This window comes from Oryx dammah, unplaced genomic scaffold, assembly GCF_014754425.2.
Source record: "Oryx dammah isolate SB20612 unplaced genomic scaffold, SCBI_Odam_1.1 HiC_scaffold_6, whole genome shotgun sequence".
NCBI classification, from domain to species: Eukaryota; Metazoa; Chordata; class Mammalia; order Artiodactyla; family Bovidae; genus Oryx; species Oryx dammah.
In genome coordinates this window covers 34,699,201-34,718,489 of record NW_024070190.1, presented here as the reverse complement: position 1 = coordinate 34,718,489, position 19,289 = coordinate 34,699,201, and the positions used below count along the sequence as shown (strand labels likewise).

At 33.6% G+C, this 19,289-nt stretch overlaps 1 protein-coding gene across 3 annotated transcripts in view; it reads left to right on the top strand.

The window, feature by feature from the left end:
* The window catches only part of CCAR1 (cell division cycle and apoptosis regulator 1), a 46,318-nt gene extending 27,300 nt beyond the window's left edge, over positions 1-19,018 (top strand). For 2 of the 3 annotated variants that reach the window (XM_040242221.1, XM_040242222.1), the window contains exons 16-25: positions 1,027-1,212; positions 7,301-7,492; positions 8,805-9,044; positions 9,388-9,499; positions 14,106-14,185; positions 14,977-15,123; positions 15,864-15,984; positions 16,227-16,412; positions 17,405-17,610; positions 18,183-18,540. In XM_040242221.1, the coding sequence (XP_040098155.1) occupies positions 1,027-1,212; positions 7,301-7,492; positions 8,805-9,044; positions 9,388-9,499; positions 14,106-14,185; positions 14,977-15,123; positions 15,864-15,984; positions 16,227-16,412; positions 17,405-17,610; positions 18,183-18,242 (1,530 nt within the window). In that variant the 3' untranslated portion in view covers positions 18,243-18,540. Of the gene's footprint in view, positions 1-1,026; positions 1,213-7,300; positions 7,493-8,804; positions 9,045-9,387; positions 9,500-14,105; positions 14,186-14,976; positions 15,124-15,863; positions 15,985-16,226; positions 16,413-17,404; positions 17,611-18,182 lie in introns of all 3 variants that reach the window. The other variant, XM_040242220.1, reaches the window with a different exon arrangement.
* Positions 19,019-19,289: the final 271 nt, after the last annotated feature.

The following is a 19,289-nucleotide window of genomic DNA, read 5'->3' as shown; positions in this document are numbered from 1 at the left end:
GACAGTTTTGCATCTCTGGGTCTATACTGTGAATGTAGATCTAGAGAGTCGCATACATAAATTCTATGTAGATCAGAAACTTGCTTGCTTTTGCAGCTTTCTGTTTGTTAACATACAAAAGCTGACCTTTTGGTTAACTTCTGTCCTCAGCAAAATCAGTTTTTCTTATGAAACTATAGTTTTTAAGCCAACATTGATTTTTAGTAAGTAGAGAATATGTATCATAATTTTGACACTCTTACACTACTCCTTAACATCAGTTTTCCTCAACATCAGGTTTAATATAAAATCCTGTAGATTCAGAAGATTAGATTAAGCCTAAGAAATTTTTGTCTAACTGATGGCTTCTCTATTGTTTCTTAGTTTAAAACATTTGTATTTTTTTGACTATAAATATTATGCATGCTTATTTTAAAAATTAGTGTATACATAAAATATTGAAGAAAAAAATGACTCAAGTCTGTCACTCAAACACAGCAACCTTTCTTAAAAATTAGATGTATTATCCTGTTATTTTTTCTGGGTATAAAGTGTTTGCCTGATTCTAATCATGTTGTATAAAAAAGTTGCCATCTCATCCTTTTCAATTAATAATAGTGTTTCCCATGTAATTTATTTTTAAATGTTTTATACTGTACCATTCAAATGATGTACTGTTTTTTTCCTTACGTATTAATATTACTCTTTTATTGTATATTTTGTTTCTTCACATTTTTGAATGGAGGGATTGTGACAAAAAGTATATAAAAAGTTTTTATTCTTGTGTATAAATTATTTCCTTAGAGTAAATTCCCAAAGACTAGAATTTCTAGGTCAAAGAGCATTAACTTCTTTGAAAGCATCTTAAAACATGTTGCAAATTACTTAAATAATTTTGTCAGTTTGCATTTTCACAAATGTTTTATGAGCTGTACAGGGGTCCCTTTCACCAAAACTTTTAAAAAACTCATACAGAAGATAATTGTATGATTCCTTATTTAATGATCCTGTTTCCATTTTCTGTGTATTTATGCTGTATATGTTTAGGTAAATGATCTCCGAAAAGAATTAGAAAGTCGAGCTCTTAGTTCCAAGGGCTTAAAATCCCAGTTAATAGCCCGACTGACAAAACAGCTTAAAGTAGAAGAGCAAAAAGAAGAACAAAAGGAATTAGAGAAATCTGAGAAAGAAGAGGAAGAGGAGGATGATAGGAAATCTGAAGATGATAAAGAGGTATATACTAAATCATTTCAATACTGTTACACTTAATATTGGTTTATAGGGTTCTTTGAATATGTATGTGTATATACTTCTGTTAAGATATAATTTACATAATAGTAAAATTGATCCTTTTAGTGAACAGTTGTGCAAGTTTTGACACATACATATGGCCCTTTAACCACCACCACAGTCATCATATATATAAAAAAGGTCTGTCATCCTCTAAAAATAACTTATATTAATACCTTTTTGTAAGCATTTTCTTCTCCTACCTGTTCAGCGTCTGGAAGCCACTGATATGTTTTCCTATAGTTTTGCCTTTTCAAGTATATCATGTAAATGGCATTATATAACCTTTTGAGTCTGACCTCTTTAACATAATGCATTAGAGATTCACCCATTTTTAGTGTGTTTCTGTAATTCTTATTAGTTGCTAAATAATATTCCACAGCATCAAGTGTATTAGTGTTCATTCATTCTTCACTTGAGAGATATTTGAATGATTTCTATAAGTCAGCTGTTTTCAATCCTTCCTCTTAAAAATGAATAATAATGTTTTACATATTAAAAAATCAAAGAAAATTTGCTTGACAGAGCTATTAAGTTCAGAGATTGAGTTCTGGTGAAGCGCTTGTCTGAGAATTTTGCTGCTTTAAAACTGTTTGCTTGATTGCATCGCAGTTCTTAAGACTCAGAGGCCGTTTATTCACTCTTGTTTGTGCCTCAGTCTTATATGCCCAGAAGAATAACTTCTGGGTGTTTTCTGAATTTGAAACATGGGGGTGTCACAAGTGTGTTACACCAACATTAATTGGATAAACCAACATTATGTGTGTACTAATGGAATGTATTGTGAAAGTACACATCGTTGTTTATTAAGCCTTTCTACCAAAAATGTTTTACCTTAATCTAATTGTAAGAAAACAGATTTAGAATGTATGAAATTTTACAAAGCAGCTTGTCTGAACTTTTCATAAATGTTCATGTGATGAAAGTAGAAAACTGGTTTAAAGAAGGTTAATAATGACAACTGAATGCATTGAGTGAAACTTGACTGGACCCTGGATCAGGGTGGGAGGGGGGGGAAGCCATTAACAGTATTTTTTGAGATAATTGGAGAAATTTGATTATGGATGTAATAGTAGATTTGATAGTGGAATTATCTCAGAGTTGTCCAGCAGGAGGCATTTCAAGTTGACTTCTGTGTTCTTTGAAATAGCCCTGTGTCATCTTTTGAGGACTTCACTTATTTTGCATTATGATATAAAGTGTTTTAGTCTCATTGATTACTATCCCTGCCCTGTTTCTGAAGTCACCCATTTCCCCAGGAAGCCTTGGTACCTTTTAGTGAAGAATGGTACATCGTATTTATTGTGGTATGTACGTTGAAAGTGAAGAGCTTACACTAATAACTCCAGTTCTACTCCAGCATCACAGACTTCATTCTGGTTTTCTCTTTCCATATATCTTAACTCCTTTCCCCAATAATGAGAAACATACCTTCTGTTATACTTAATGAATTTGCTTACTTCCTCAGTTACACATCACACTCCCTCTCCAATCTGTATATCCTCCTTATTCCACTTTAGTCTTATTTCCTGTCCTATACTTTCTCTGTATGGATGCCCTCCTTGCTTCATTTGGATATCAGTGCCTGATAACTGTGCAGCTCTTCTACTCTGGGCCATTGTAGCTCTAAACTTTTCTCATCAACCTCAATCCTGTGTAGACACCTACTTTGCTTGTAGGAATTGCTTTAGAATTGAATTGTTCAGAATAGCAACAGAAGAAAGCAGATTTTCACTTTTTGATGTTAGTGGGCAGTGGTGCTCAAATCCTAAATCCATTGGTTTATTGAGGTTAAAAATGGTGGTAGTATAATTCATGTTTTCACATATTCCTCTCATCTGCTCTTTTGGTTACTCAGTGGTACAGGTTTGCCTTTTGATAAATTCATGTTTAAAATATAGAATGTTGGGATTTCTTTGGTGGTTCAAAGGTTAAGATCCTGCGCTTCCACTGCACAGGGCATGGGTTCAATCCCTAGTTGGGGAACTAAGATCCCATATATGGCACAGTGGCAAAAAAAAAGTTTCAGGAATTTGCATCATTCCTCTGCCATACTAATGTAGTATATATGCTGCTCCATCAAGCACTATTTTTGTTGTTGTTGTTTATCCAGTTTTTACAATAGTGAATTGATTCCCTGCATCTTCAGATGGTTACCTGTTTGTTTTTAAACATTATGAATACATGGATTTGAACATTTTTAATGGGTTTCAATTCCTTGTGATTCTTCTTATTAAAGCTCAAATTGTCAACTTTTTTTTTGCCAGTGCTTATGAATATATATATAGATACATAATGCAAATATAATATTAGTATCCCCACCACCAGTATTAAAGTCTTGCTTGCTTTAAGTATATTTTTGAATTTCCTATTCCTATACCTGCTTTCTCCCCATTTAAAAAATGTCCTGTAAATACATTGTCCTAGCATGTAGCATACATACTGTACTTTCTTTTAATGCTCACTTAATTTTGGTTTTACTACTGTATACCTAATGCTTACAACTAATCCTTTTGTCGTTGTACCTGAAGCTCATCTCTAGTAGATACCTCAGAGCTCATGGTGGTAGAAATACTTGTTTTTGTCTCTTGACTATTGTGGATAATAGTGGTATGAACAAACAAGTTGTGTCAAGTAATAATTTTTTATTTGTTCTGTTCACTTTAGTTTTCTTTAAGGAATTCTGATGTCTTGTGTTTACCTTTTTTGCTTCCTCAATATTGGTCACTTTTTCATTTCATGCCTCCCTTTCTCTTTTAGGCATTATCTTTTTTGGTTTTTTATTAATTTATTTTAATTGGAGGCTAATTACTTTATAATATTGTGGTGGTTTTTGCCATACATTGACATGAATCAGCCACAGGTGTACATGTGTCCCCCCATCTTGAAACCCCCTGACAGCTCCCTCCCCACCCCATCTCTCTGGGTTGTCCCAGAGCACCGACTTTGAGTGCCCTACTTCATGCAGCACACTTGGACTGGTCATCTATTTTACATGTGGTGATATGTGGGTTTCAGTGCTATTCTCCCAAATTATCCCACCCTCACTTTTTCTCACACAGTCTAAAAGTCTGTTCTTTATATCTGTGTCTCTTTTGCTGTCTTGCATATAGGGTCATCATTACTGTCTTTCTAAATTCCATATATATGTGTTAATATACTGTATTGGTATTTCTCTTTCTGACTTACTTCACTCTGTATAATAGGCTCCAGTTTCATCCCCCTCATTAGAACTGACTCAAATGAGCTCTTTTTTTATAGCTGAGTAATATTCCTTTGTGTATGTATACCAGAACTTCTTATCCGTTCATCTGCTGATGGACATCTAAGTTGTTTCCAGGTCCTAGCTATTGTAAACAGTGCTGCAATGAACATTGAAGTACATATATTTCTTTCAGTTCTGGTTTCCTTGGTGTATATGCCCAGCAATGGGATTGCTGGGTCACATGGCGGTTACCAAGTCTCCATGCTGTTCTCCATAGTGGCTGTGCTAGTTTGCATTCCCACCAACAGTGTAAGAGGGTTCCCTTTTCTGTACACCCTCTCTAGCATTTATTGTTTGTAGACTTTTTGATGGCAGCCATTCTAACCGGCATGAAGTGGTACCTCATTGTGGTTTTGATCTGCATTTCTCTGATAATGAGTGATGTTGAGCATCTTTTCATGTGTTTGTTAGCCATTTGTATATCTTCTTGGGAAAAATGTCTGTTTAGTTCTTCAGCCCACTTTTTGATTGGTTTGTTTATTTTTCTGGTATTGAGCTGTGTGAGCTGCTTGTATATTTTTGAGATCAATTCTTTGTCAATTGCTTTATTTGCTATTATTTTCTCCCATTCTGAAGGCTATATTTTCACTTTGCTTATCATTTCCTTTGTTGTACAAAAGCTTTTAAGTTTAATTAGGTCCCATTTGTTTATTTTCGTTTTTATTTCCATTACTCTGAGAGGTGGATCATAGAGGATCTTCTGATTTATGTCAGAGAATGTTCTGCCTATGTTTTCCTCTAAGCATTTTATCGTTTCTTGTCTTACATTTAGATCTTTAATACATTTTGAGTTTATTTTTGTGTATGGTGTTAGAAAGTGTTCTAGTTTCATTCTTTTACAGGTGGTTGACCAGTTTTCCCAGCACTATTTCTTAAAGAGATTGTCTTTTCTCCATTGTATATTCAAGGTTTTTTTTTTTTTTTCCATACAAACTGTGAAATTATTTGTTCTAGTTCTGTGTAAAATACCATTGGTAGCTTGATAGGGATTGCGTTGAATCTGTAGTTTGCGTTGTGTAGTATACTCATTTTCACTATATTGATTTTTCCAATCCCAGAACATGGTATATTTCTCCATCTGTTTGTGTCATTTTGATTTCTTTCATCAGTGTTTTATAGTTCTCTACATATAGGTCTTTTGTTTCTTTAAGTAAGTTTATTCCTAAGTATTTTATTCTTTCTGTTGAAATGGGATTGTTTCCTTAATTTCTTTTTGTTTTCTCATTGTTAGTGTATAGGAATGCAAGGGATTTCTGTGTATTGATTTTATATCGTGCAACTTTACTGTATTCATTGATTAGCTCTAGTAATTTTCTGGTGTAGTCTTTAGGGTTTTCTATGTAGAGGATCATGTCATTTTCTAACAGTGAGAGTTTTATTTCTTTTCCAATGTGGATTCCTTTTATTTCTTCTCTGATTGCTGTGGCTAGGACTTCCAAAACTATGTTGAATAGTAGTGGTGAAAGCAGGCACACCCTTGTCTTGTTCCTGATTTTAGAGGAAATAAGGCATTACCTGTTGAGTTCATTTGCTTTTTTATTCCTTTACTTTATTCTTAAATTTCTGGAACTATCTTTTCTGATTGTTCCCTAAATTCTGTCACCTCATTTTCTACTTTTAAAATATTTACTCATGTTGTTCTTTCATATGTTGTAACATTTTCTTTATGTCTTTTAGCACACTTTAAAATAGTAAGTTAAGGTTTTTTTATCTGTCTTTTGCCCGTTTCTTCTGGTCCACTTTTCATTGTCTGCCAGAGACGTGATTCTGCTCCTTATTCTCTCTCCCCCTCCTTTTTTTCCCCAGTAATAACTTTGCATGGAATTTGACCAAAGTACATTTCTGTTACTCATTTTTATGTGAATGTGGTTTTTCTAAAGTTTGTTAGAAGGAGGTTGCTTCAGATAGCTTTTCTGAGTTCATAGAGCTCTATGTTCTGTTATTTTCTTGTTCTGCCAAAAAATATAGTGGGTTGCTGAGATTTCTGTCTTTATTGCCATCTGTCACTTTTTATCTGGACCTTTTCCTCCCACTTCTCTATTCTCTCTGTTATTCTTGCCCCGTTCACTGTTGATTCTGCTCCCGGAAGTTTCTGCTCAGTTTGGCCTGTGCTGAAAGGGTGCCCTGATAAATCAGCTTTGCAAGTTCATAGGTGGGCCTAGAACGCCTTGGATCTTAACACTGACCCCTTGTACTCACTCATCTTTTCCTAGTTTTAGCTACTATTTTAAAATTTACCTGCTGTGCTTTCCATTGCCTGTTTTATGGTTTTCCTATTCTTAGATTCAGCAGGTAACCTCATTGCTTCCTTCTGCTTCCCCTCTACACAGATGTCAGTAACACATAGATGTTTTAGATCTTGTGACGTTTCCCCTCCTACTTGTATATTGGGGTTTGTGGAAATACCTTTGTCATTTAATTTTGTTGTGAATATACATGGATTTTGGTTTTAGTATCTAGATTATACTGTCTCTTTTTCAAATGTGGGGATTGCCACCATTTTCCCAGAATATCCTGATTTATATGATGATAATAGAGGTTTGTGGAGTCTTTTCCCTCTTTAGAAGGCAGCACCTTACCCTGGAAAATTAAAAAGATAGAGAATTAGGAGCCATAAAAATGGCTATCTTCTTTAGTAAATTTGAACTTCACTCTCTTCTTAGCCCTTAAATTTGGTATTATCGTTAGAAATTCACCCTTTTTCTTTTGGTATGATACATAATGTACGTGGAAGTTTAACCATTATTTAAAATTTCAAATGTGTAGGAAGAAGAAAGAAAACGTCAAGAGGAACTGGAACGCCAGCGTCGGGAAAGAAGATATATTTTGCCTGATGAGCCGGCTATTGTTGTACATCCAAACTGGGCTGCAAAAAGTGGCAAGTTTGATTGTAGCATCATGTCTTTGAGTGTACTTTTGGACTACAGATTAGAGGATAATAAAGAACATTCATTTGAGGTAATGTTTATCTTTTCAGCGTGAATCTGTTTCTTTGTATCATTACTCTAGAGCAGCTTTACAACATAATTTGTCATTTTTCAAAATAGTTGAAATGCACTTCTCTTTCTATGTTAGTGATTGGTTCATTCTTTAAACAAAACAGTGTAAAATATGACTTGTAAATAGCCTATATGAAATTATAATTGTGTATAATTATTGTATCTTATCAACATATTTCACATTGTTTCATTTGATAAATTATACTGTAAAAATCAGTCATACCTATCTGACCCAGAAGGTCATTCATTGTCCACCAGATGGTAAGATAAAAGTGATGTTTGCAAACAAATACAGAGGGCTTCTGAGCTTATTAAACATGAAGTGCATTCTTATTCATCTTGATGCAAAGTATGTTACAAATATTAAAGTGTTTACAGTTTTTGAAACATTGAAAATTCGAATAAATCGGTGTCCTTAAACATCATATGCTATATGATTTTATTTTTATTACCAGTTGCAATAAATGTAACTCTTAATAGTGCCTCTCCTGCAGTAGTCATTTAAAAAATAAATTAATAAAAAAATAGTCTTTGATATCTCTACTTATAATGTATATACTGTGTATCTAATGGATGCTGTAAGAGGATCTCAGATTAATGCCATACAGTGGAAAACAGTGATTTGAGAAACCGACATCTGCTAGCAAAATATTGCTTTATTTTTTTCTTCTCCATCTAACATATCCCCTTAGTTAATTTCCTTTTAATCTATCATCAGAATGTAAGTCATTTTTGTATGTGAATTTAACGTTACTTTTCATATGTCACTTGATCAGAAAGGCCATCTCTGGCTGTACTCTTAGTACTCTCTATGCTCTTACCCTGCTTGTTTTTATTATAATTTGATACTGATTTTATTATTTCATACTTTGTCCCCCTAGATTAGTTATCTTATGAGAGTTAGGATTTTTATCTGCTTTCTTCACTTCTCTATTCACATTGCTAAGAACAGTCCTGATACATAGTAGGCATTTCATAAAAACTTGTAGAGTACATCTTGTTGATACACATGATAAAGTCATGCAGTTATTTTTTATACTATTTGGTCAAAAGTATACTAAACACAGTATTTATATCTTTAGAAGAGTTTTTGAGGATTTTGAGGCTTCTTGGCATCATCGACATTAATTATTAAAATTTATTGTTAGTGCACATTAGTTATCGGATGTGACAAGTCATCATATGATAAATTACTGGATTTGTTTGAATTTGCTGTATTTGTTCACTGTTTCTAACTAAGTTGGCTGGGTTACTGTTTTGTCTTTTTATAGGTTTCATTATTTGCAGAGCTTTTTAATGAAATGCTTCAAAGAGATTTTGGTGTCAGAATATACAAATCATTATTGTCTCTTCCTGAGAAAGAGGATAAAAAAGAAAAGGAAAAGAAAAGCAAAAAAGATGAGAGAAAAGATAAAAAAGAAGAAAGAGATGATGAAACTGATGAGCCAAAACCCAAACGGAGAAAATCAGGCGATGATAAAGATAAAAAAGAAGATAGGGATGAAAGGAAGGTCTGTAATTATTTCTGTGACTAGCAGCTTGAGTTAGTTTTCTAATTAGTCTTCTGTAGTGTAACATAGAACAATAAATTTCATCAGAATAGTGAAATATAAAAGTCAAACTAAAAAGTTTTAGTGTATTATTGGAAATTTAAGTCTTTTGAGCTTATATAAGCATGTATAACTAGTTTTGTTAGTTTTTTGAGGTATATAGCATGATGGCTTATTTATGTATGTTGTGAATGATAAAAGTACATTATTATAAGATATTTATAATGTGATAATATTTCAAGTAAATTTGGTGAATTTAATTTTTTTGAGATCTTGCTTAATTTTAAGACATTTTAAATTACAGAAAGAAGATAAAAGAAAAGATGATTCTAAAGATGATGATGAAACTGAAGAGGATAATAATCAAGATGAATATGATCCAATGGAAGCAGAAGAAGCTGAGGATGAAGAAGATGGTATGATTCATTTATTTCCCCTTAGGATGAAAACTACAGTTTTTGTTTGGTGACTTCATATCACTGAAATGGATAATTATGGTAATTTTTAGAATAGGAAAGATAAAATATTCTCTGGTATAAGTATGTTATATTAAGTACTGTTAATATATTAACTACTATTTTACTAATTTTTAGGTGAGAGGGTTGTTTTAAGAAATGTTTAGTTTTGATTGTCATATGTTCCACATATAATTAATGGCTTATTCAACTTGAGTAAAATTTTCCCTAAAAACTGTGTTAAAGTATGTCCTGAAAAGGTTATAATCGTCCTTAGAAAACTAACTCTAGTATTTTTTTAAATTATGAAAGCTATCATCTAAGCAAAAGAGTATATTTCACATTCAGATTGAGTTTAAAGACTAATAAAAAACACTTGCGTACCTATTACCCAAGTTTTAAATAATAGACTTTTACCAGTAGTAATGAAACTCAGTCAAAATGCTTTATAGTAGATGTCTTGACTAATCATATATGCGAGCTCTATAGTACATATGGAGTACCACTGAATATTGGTTTCAGTGTAGATTTGGGGCTTTTTTTAAATTTTTTTTTTCTCAGATGAGAAAATCATAAGTTTTCTTTGTAATACCTCTCTATCTCTGAGAGTTATTACTACTTAAGGTATTTTTGGTTTGCCTCTCTATTTTTTTCTTTTTACCCTAGCATTTTAATTTTCTTCTAATTGGTGAAAATATTTAAACATACAAGAAGCTGAAAGAATGGAACACAAAAGAAGTTGAACACCTTATACTCAACAGTTGATTCATTAGTTAATATTTTATCTTATTTATATTTGTATTTGTATGTGTTTTGATCCATTTGAAAGTAGAAATTCTTCAAGTTGCCTAAGAAAAGACATTCAACTCAGTAGCAGTGATATGATATAGATATATCAGTTTCTTTTATCTTCATTACTTGCTTTGCTCAATGAAGATTAACCCTTTTTACAGTCCCATTCTTTTCTCCACCATTCTCCCAGTATTGTTTTAATCACTGCTTTACTTAAATCACTGAACACTGTTCTCATTGACTTTTGTGTCAGAATGTCCTGGTTCTCTTTAGTTGTTTTCTTTATTCCTTTTCTACTGTGTAACTCCCTTAGTGGTCTTTTCCATTCTCCTGACTTTAGATACTATCTACCTGTATTGACAGTTCTCAAATTTATATCTGAAATCAGGCTTCTCTTATTCTTCCATATGAACTGCCTATTTGTCATCTCCACTTACCTGATATTTCTAAATAAACATGTCTAATACTGAACTTCTGCTTTTCCTCTTCACCATAAAGAAAACATACAAATCCTCTGACCTCTGACTCTTGATGGCTGTCTCATCCTTATAGTTGCTTAAGCTAAAATCTAGGAGTCATCCTTTTTTTTTTTTTTTTTTTTTGTCATATTCCATTTCCATTCTATCAGGAGGTCATGTTGCCTCTGTCTTCAAAATATACCCAGAATCAGACCATTTGTCACCAACTTTATAGACTTCCCTGATTAATCAGATGATAAAGCATCCCATCTGCTGTGCGGGGAGGCCTGGGTTTGATCCCTGAATTGGGAAGATCCCCTGGAGAAAGGAATGGCTACCTTACCCACTTCAATATTCTTGCGTGGAGAACTCCATGGACAGAGGAGCCTAGTGGACTACAGTCACTGGGGTCACAAAGAGTCAGACATGACTGAGTGACTAACATTGTCAGTTTCACTTCTGTTTTTTTCACTAGTGTAGCCCTAAGGCAGCCCATGCCTGGATTATTTTAATAGCCCACTACCTGGTTTCCCTGCCTATACCCTTCCTCTAAAGTCTCTTTTCAATACAGTTGCTAGAATAACTTTTGTGTAAAACAATAGGAAGTTATTTGCATTTTGACGTAGACATGCAGTTAAATTCTGTGTAGTCATTGAAAAAGTAGGTAGGGGATAGTGATGTGGAAAAGATTACCAAATAGTTTTTATACACATCATGTTCTAAGATTTGAGCAGTCATTACTTAGAATTTTAAAAAATGTTTTAAAATTAGGTTTCTGGAGAGATGGTTTCGAAAGTGACACCTTTCAAGTTAAATACTCAAAATGGGCCATGTCTGTAAAATGTGAACAAATGAAAGAGAATACTTAACCATTTCATAATTGAGGAAACTGCAGCTCTTAGCAGTTAATTAATTTATCCATGGTAATAAAACAAGCAGTTGAACCACCCTGTACTTTATATGAAATAATTAGGTTCAAAACACATAGTCTTTCTCTTTTTTAATACTGCTTATTGCTGTTCTAATATATATCACAAACTCATTTTAAATGTATATAATTAGTTTAATAATTTAATAATATAATAATTTCTAGTAACTTTATAGAATTGTGAAACCATCACCACAATCCAGTGGTTTTAGAACATTTGTCTGTTTCCCTTTATTTTTTTTTTTAAGATTTTTTCATTTATTTCTAATTTATTTTTTGGCTGTAGTGTGTTTTTATTGCTACACATGGGCTTTGTCTAGTGGTGAGCAGTGTGCAGTCTGATTGCAGTGGCTTCTCTTGTTGTGGAGCACAGGGTCTTTGCACACAGGCTTTAGTAGTTGCAGTGTGTTAGGTTAGTAGTTGTGGCTCACAGGCCTAATTTCTCTGCAGAACATGGGATCTTCCCTGAACCAGGGATTGAAGCAGTGTCCCTGTATTGCAAGGCAGATTCTTAACCACTAGACCACCAGAGAAGCCCACTGTTTGCTTTTTTTTTTTAATAACAACTTGAGATGTAATTTATATATCAATCATTTCACCCATTTACAAACCTGCAACTCACTGGTTTTTGATATATACACAATTTTTGACAACATTTTGTATAAATAGAATCATGCAATATGTGGTGGTGTTTTTTTTGGTGATGGGCTTCTTTTTACTTAGCATAATGTTATCAAGGTTCATGTATGTTTTCACATGCATATTCTATTTAATACAAAGATTTCTCTACATTGATACTGTTTGCATACAACTTCTCACTTAAGATAGTCCTTCCCAGTGTGTTCCAAAATATTAACTGGTATTAAGGTTAGTAAAATATTCTAGGGTCAAATAAATTTGGGAAACATGGGCTAAAAGCAAAGGTTTACACATTTTACTACAGAATTTTTTAGCTGCTTATTTATATTGTGAATGTTCAAGAAGGGAATATAGTGTGAATTATTTATGAATATATGCTCTGTAATATCTCAAGGACTAATCAACTTCTTGTGTTTACTGTATTTTGTGTTTTACCAACAAACCCTTTGTTACTCTGGGCTTTCTGATGGAGATCCATTTGAAAGATCCAGAAACCTCTAGAACTAAAATTTCTCTTTTAAAATTGTTGATCATTAAATATCTGCAAAAAAAACCTCTAATTTTGAAGGCTAAATCTAAGATGAAAGAGTTGGCTGCATTGGTTTCTTCTGAGGGCTGTGAGGAAAGGTTCTATTCCAGGCAGCTCTGATCAGCTTGTAGATGGCTGTCTTTTCCCCATATTCTCATACTGTCTTCTGTCTGCATGTGTCTGCATACAAGTTTCTCCTTTCTGTAAGGACACCAGTCATTGAGTTAGAGCCCTCTCTGATAATCTCATTTTGATTATCTCAGCATAGATGATTTTTCCAAATAAGGCAACATTCTGAAGTATTAGGGGCTTAAGACTTCAACTTAGGCATTTTAGGAGGTAAGGACTGAATCCATAAGCAGATTTATTCTTTAATACTAGCTGAATATCAAGGTGGTAATGGTATTTACCTGAGGGTGGTGGCCAAGGTCTTCAAAAACTGGGTAGCCTATGGATAGGTAAGAGAAAGGAATTTACTTTTTTGTCAGTTTTCTGTTTATTTATTTATTAAGAATAATTTATCCAATTTCCTGGGCTTCTGTGGTAGCTCATACGGTAAAGAATCTGCCTGCAGTGTGGAGACCAGGTTTGATCCCTGGGTGAGGAAGATTCCCTGAAGAAGGAAGGGAATTGCAACCCTCTCCAGTGTTTTTGCCTGGAGAATTCTATGGACAGAGGAGCCTGGCGGGCTACATCCATGGCGTCGGAAAGAGTTGGACACAACTGAGCTTTAACTTTCATCTGATTTCCTGATATTAACATTGTTAGGTCTTCTTAATTATGAAAAAACGTTTCTATTCTCACATACACTTAATATTCTGCAATAATGCATCTGCAGTTAGAATTCCTATATTGGCTATTTCTCCTTTAAGAAAATATACTTGCTCTTTTTTTAAAAAAAATTTAAGTTTCAATCTTTTTGTATTAAATACATTCATTTTTGGAAACTAAATCCCCCAAATACTTACTGAATTAAATCCTTGTATTTAAATCAGTAAAGTCCACTTTCTTCTTCCCTGTGGTCTCCTTATAAGTTTCTTCCTGTTCAGGGCTATGTTATAATTGTTTCTTATAAAATCCAAGCTATTTTTATTCATATATTTCTTCACTGTTGTATTTTATGAAAACTGATCAGTAATAGAAAAGTATTTTCAGTCTGTGTGATAGTTGGAAATTTATCTACTAAATGAGTCTTTTGCTCCTGTTTTATTTACTGTATAGATCGAGATGAGGAAGAAAACAAACGAGATGACAAAAGAGATATTAATAGGTACTGCAAGGAGAGGCCCTCTAAAGATAAGGTATGTACTGAAGTATGTTTGACATACATTATTAGTTTCTTATGTACAACACAATTTCCATTTCTTACATAAAACATACTTACTACTAAACGTAACACAGTGATGAACTTTATTGATCCTTGTATATCTATATAGTACCACTCAGCAGAATTCAGTCAGTTGTATTTTGGTATTCAGTTTAGTTGCTCAGTTGTGTCTGACTTTTGCAACACCATGAACCGTAGCACACCAGGTCTCCCTGTCCATCACCAACTCCCGGAGTTTACCCAAACTCATGTTCATTGAGTCAGTGATGCCATCCAGCCATCTCATCTTCTGTCGTCCCCTTCTGCTCCTGCCCTCAATCTTTCCCAGCATTAGGGTCTTTTCAAATGAGGAAAGATACGTCAGATAATCACTGGGCTTCCTAGGTGGCTCAGTGGTAAAAAATCTGCCTGCCAGTGCAGAAGATGTGGGTTTGATTCCTGGGTTGGGAAGATTCCCTGGAGAAGGAAATGGCAGCCCGTTCCAGTATTCTTGTATGGAAAATCCCATGGACAGAGGAGACTGGTGGGTTATAGTCCTTGGGATCGCAAAAAAGTCACACACAACTTATCGAGTAAATGGCAACAACACAACAACAGATAATCAGTATGTTTTATTTATTTCTTCGTACACGTAACTAGATCAACTCAGTTTAGCTAAGATGAGACAATGGTCTTTTCATATTTTTGGTACATTATGGACACAATCTAATTTTGTCACTTTTCAGGGGTTAAAATTATGTACTACATTTTCTGCATTTTCTTTAGGAAAAAGAGAAGACTCAGATGATCACGATTAACAGAGATCTATTAATGGCATTTGTTTACTTTGATCAAAGCCATTGTGGTTACCTTCTTGAAAAGGATTTGGAAGAGATATTTTATACTCTTGGACTACATCTTTCTCGGGCTCAGGTAATCTATCTTACAAGTATTTAAAATGAAAAGCATTTTTAAATAACTCTCTTTTTAGTATCTTTGACTTTTTGAAATATAAAAGCAAATACAGGCTCATAGTAATACAGTTAAAACAATATTGAATTAAAGTGTAAGAGGTTAAAAGTCTCCTCTCCCTCTAATTTTACTCCTTTGGCCTAGTATACAAACTTCTAGATCTTTTGTAAGCAACTCATATGTATTTATATATGATAGTTCCAGTTTTATAAACAATACATGAAATCATTCTGGCGATATCTGAGACTTTTTTTCATTTTTTCATTTTCATTTTTTCCATGTATCATCAGCATTCTGCCATGAAAATAGAGACCCATTTTGTTCTTTTTATTACTGCATAGTATTCCATGGCATAGGTGTGCCTTTATTGCCTTAACTAGGCCCCAGTTGCTGAATGGCTCTCATTTTTTAGAACCACAAACTATGCTGTAATGTATGTATTTGTACATAAACTTTAATGTATGTGTTAGCATTTCTTTCAGTGTTGCTTTTTTTTTTAATAAATTTTTTTTCAAGTGATAATTTGAAATGTAGGTTTCTAGAGAAGACAGTTAAAAACATAAGTGCTCTAATCGAATGGTAGTGGATACCTGAGAAATGCTATTGATGTTCATCATATGTGAAAATTAGAAAACAGATGTTCAAGGAGAATCAAAAACTTATTTTCATCTTTTTAATTTGTTTACTTTCTTGCATAACAGGTAAAGAAGCTTCTTAATAAAGTAGTACTCCGTGAATCTTGCTTTTACCGGAAATTAACAGACACTTCAAAAGATGAAGAAAACCATGAAGAATCTGAAGCTTTGCAGGAAGATATGCTAGGTTTGAGTATATTATTTTAAGATCATGCCATTTTATAACTATATTATTAATTTAAAAAGAAAATAACATAATAAACTATGTTTTGTTTTGTTTTTTTTTTTAAGTATGGTATCTTTTAGGGATTTCTTGGAGGTCCAGTGGTTGGCACTTCATGCTTCCACTGCAGGGGGTATGGTTTCAATCCCTTGTCAGAGAACTGTGACCCCACATGCTGTAAAATAAAAGTATCTTTTATATTACAGGAAACAGATTGTTACTTCCAACACCAATAGTAAAACAGGAGTCAAAGGACGTAGAAGAAAATGTTGGCCTTATTGTGTACAATGGTGCAATGGTTGATGTAGGAAGCCTCTTGCAAAAATTGGAAAAGAGTGAAAAAGTACGAGCTGAAGTGGAACAGAAGCTGCAGTTACTAGAAGAAAAGACGGGTAAGGAAAAGCATTGGTATGTTGGTATTTTAACACTACTGGGGTATATATGTGTGCATACATATACACACCTGTACACATTCATATCCATACTTTATAGTGTAGATACATAATGTAACTTTACATTTGACTATTTCTGTTAAAGGTTGTAAAATTGTTTAGCTCATCTTCATGTGTATTCTCAGGTTTGATAGTTCTCTTGTATGCTTTAATTCCTCCCGTAGTTCTGCTTAGTTTTCACCAGTTCCTGCTACTTTTTCTGGTCTGTGCAATCATCTAAAAAATGGAACTTGGTTTTAGAAGTAATACTTAGGTAAAGCTTAATTTAACTGAGTATTGTGAGTCCTCATGTGAAGAGTTGACTCACTGGAAAAGACTCTGATGCTGGGAGGGATTGGGGGCAGGAGGAGAAGGGGACGACAGAGGATGAGATAGCTGGATGGCATCACTGACTTGATGGACGTGAGTCTGAGTGAACTCTGGGAGTTGGTGATGGACAGGGAGGCCTGGCGTGCTGCGATTCATGGGGTTGCAGAGTCGGACACGACTGAGCGACTGAACTGAACTGATTGTGAGTGAAAGTGAAAGTCACTCAGTCATGTCTCACTCTTTGTGACCCCATGGATTATACAGTCCATGGAATTCTCCAGGCAAGAATACTGGAGTGGATAGCCATTCCTTTTACCAGGGGATCTTCCCAACCCAGGGATCGAACCCAGGTCTCCTACATTGTAGCCGGATCCTTTACAAAGAAGCATTCATTGTGCTATGCTATTGAAATTGACACTTGTGGCCAGTTTAAGGAATTATATACACTTATTAAGTCTAATAATAAGTCTGTATACACTTAGTAAGTCTAATAATACACTTATTATTATTTAAGTCTTCTAACTTTAAATATTTTTAACCTCAAGGTTAAATTGGAAATATTAAGTGGTAAGATGGTGAATTTTGAACTTGATTTCTTTTTTTTTTTTTTTTCCTTTTGACAGATAAAGATGAAAAAACCATATTAAATTTGGAGATTTCTAACAAAAACCTCTCTGGTGAACTTAGAGAAGTTAAAAAGGACCTTAGTCAGTTACAAGAAAACTTAAAGATTTCAGAAAACATGAATTTGCAATTTGAAAACCAACTGAATAAGACAATCAGAAACTTATCCACAGTAATGGACGAAATCCACACTGTTCTTAAGAAGGTTAGCTATTTCTTACCTTCAACATTTTCATAGTTTATTCTTTTTCAGAAAAGCCTATCTCTGGAAATTTTAATATTATTAAGCTCTTAGTGGCTTTTCTGACAGAAACTAGTGGTAGCATTCTGTCCTTTTCTCCAAAGATAGTATTTTCCTAGAGCTTACTTCAGGTGTCAACATGATTTATGTTTGCAGAATTCTTGATAAACAAGATTTACTAATCTAGTAACTTAGTGCCGTTGTAAACTAACTTCAGTAATTGAGAGACCTTCTTTAGCCTGGGTCTCACTCAGAGAACAAAGGGAAAAAAAATCTCCACTTCAAGGACTGTATTATTGTTGGTAATGTATTCCTAAGAACCTCTGATTTCTTGGGACTTATATGGCTTTCTCAAATACTAGAAGTCATTCTGCACAGAACTGAGAGATTTCTTTCAAATAGTTCCCCAAGGGTTCACTTTTCCATAGATGGTGAAATGGCCTATCTGGAGTATCTCTGTTTATTGAAGGTATTATTTTTAAAGTTGCATCTAAGAGAATCTAATAAAATGTACTTTCTCTTTGTATATTTTATAGGATAATGGGAAGAATGAAGATAAAGATCAGAAATCTAAGGAGAATGGTGCAAGTGTATGATAAAATACGTGTAGTGACAAAGAATGGTGATAAATAATGTAATATATAAAATCATGATACAAGAATGAAAGTGATGCACGTTTGATCCTAGTAGTATAAATATCTGTTAGTTCAAATGATGTATAAAGTTTTATGAATGTGAGTCTTTGCTTTTGAAAATTGCTTGTAATTCCTGGCATCCAAATTATTAAACACTCCTTGAGTGAGATAATTTTGCATTGCAAAATGTTTTAGGATGAACTTTGTTATAGTTTTAACCCCAATAAAGTTCATCAGTTTAATTGACAATAGTATTTAATTACAGATGTCATTTATTAAAAACCTGGAAAGTTGTGATTTTATTTATAGCATTATCATTACTAGTTTTTAAGAAAGATACTAGCCTTTTAAAACTTCAATATAAATCATAAAACAGCGTGCTGCTTCAATTTTGCAAGTTTTTTGGAGCACAGTTTTTTTTTTTTACTTGTTCTAAAATCCTAACTAGTCTCTAAAAACATTTATTAAAAATTTAATTCATCCAAGACAGTACATCAAAAACTAAGAAAATAATAGATAATTATCAGTGTTGTTATATATGTTAGGCTTTACATAAAACATAGTTTTGATGTTAATGTTAACTGTTTTAGTTTCCCAAAATAGCATGTATATTACTTTTAATTTTGAGGTTTTTTTTTTTTAATGCAGTATATGTCACATGTACAGTTTAGTACCGAGCCAGTGGATGTCAGTGTGATACCTTAAGTCTTATTTAATTAAAAATATTATTTTTATTAGTCTGTGTACCTCCTTCAGAATTTTAGATACATAAGAGTTTATTGACTAATTCAGTGAAAAGGTAGGAAATGTGATACACTGTAAAGGAATGGTCCTCAACAGGGGGTTAATTTGCCTCCAAAAGACATTTAGCTATGTCTGGAGACATTTGTACCTGGCCCAGATGGGTGAGTGCTACTGGCATCTACTTGTTAGAGGCCAAGAACTTTGATGAATATCCTACTTTGCATATCCTGCCTGCCGATGCTGCCCACCCCGCCTTGCCCCGCC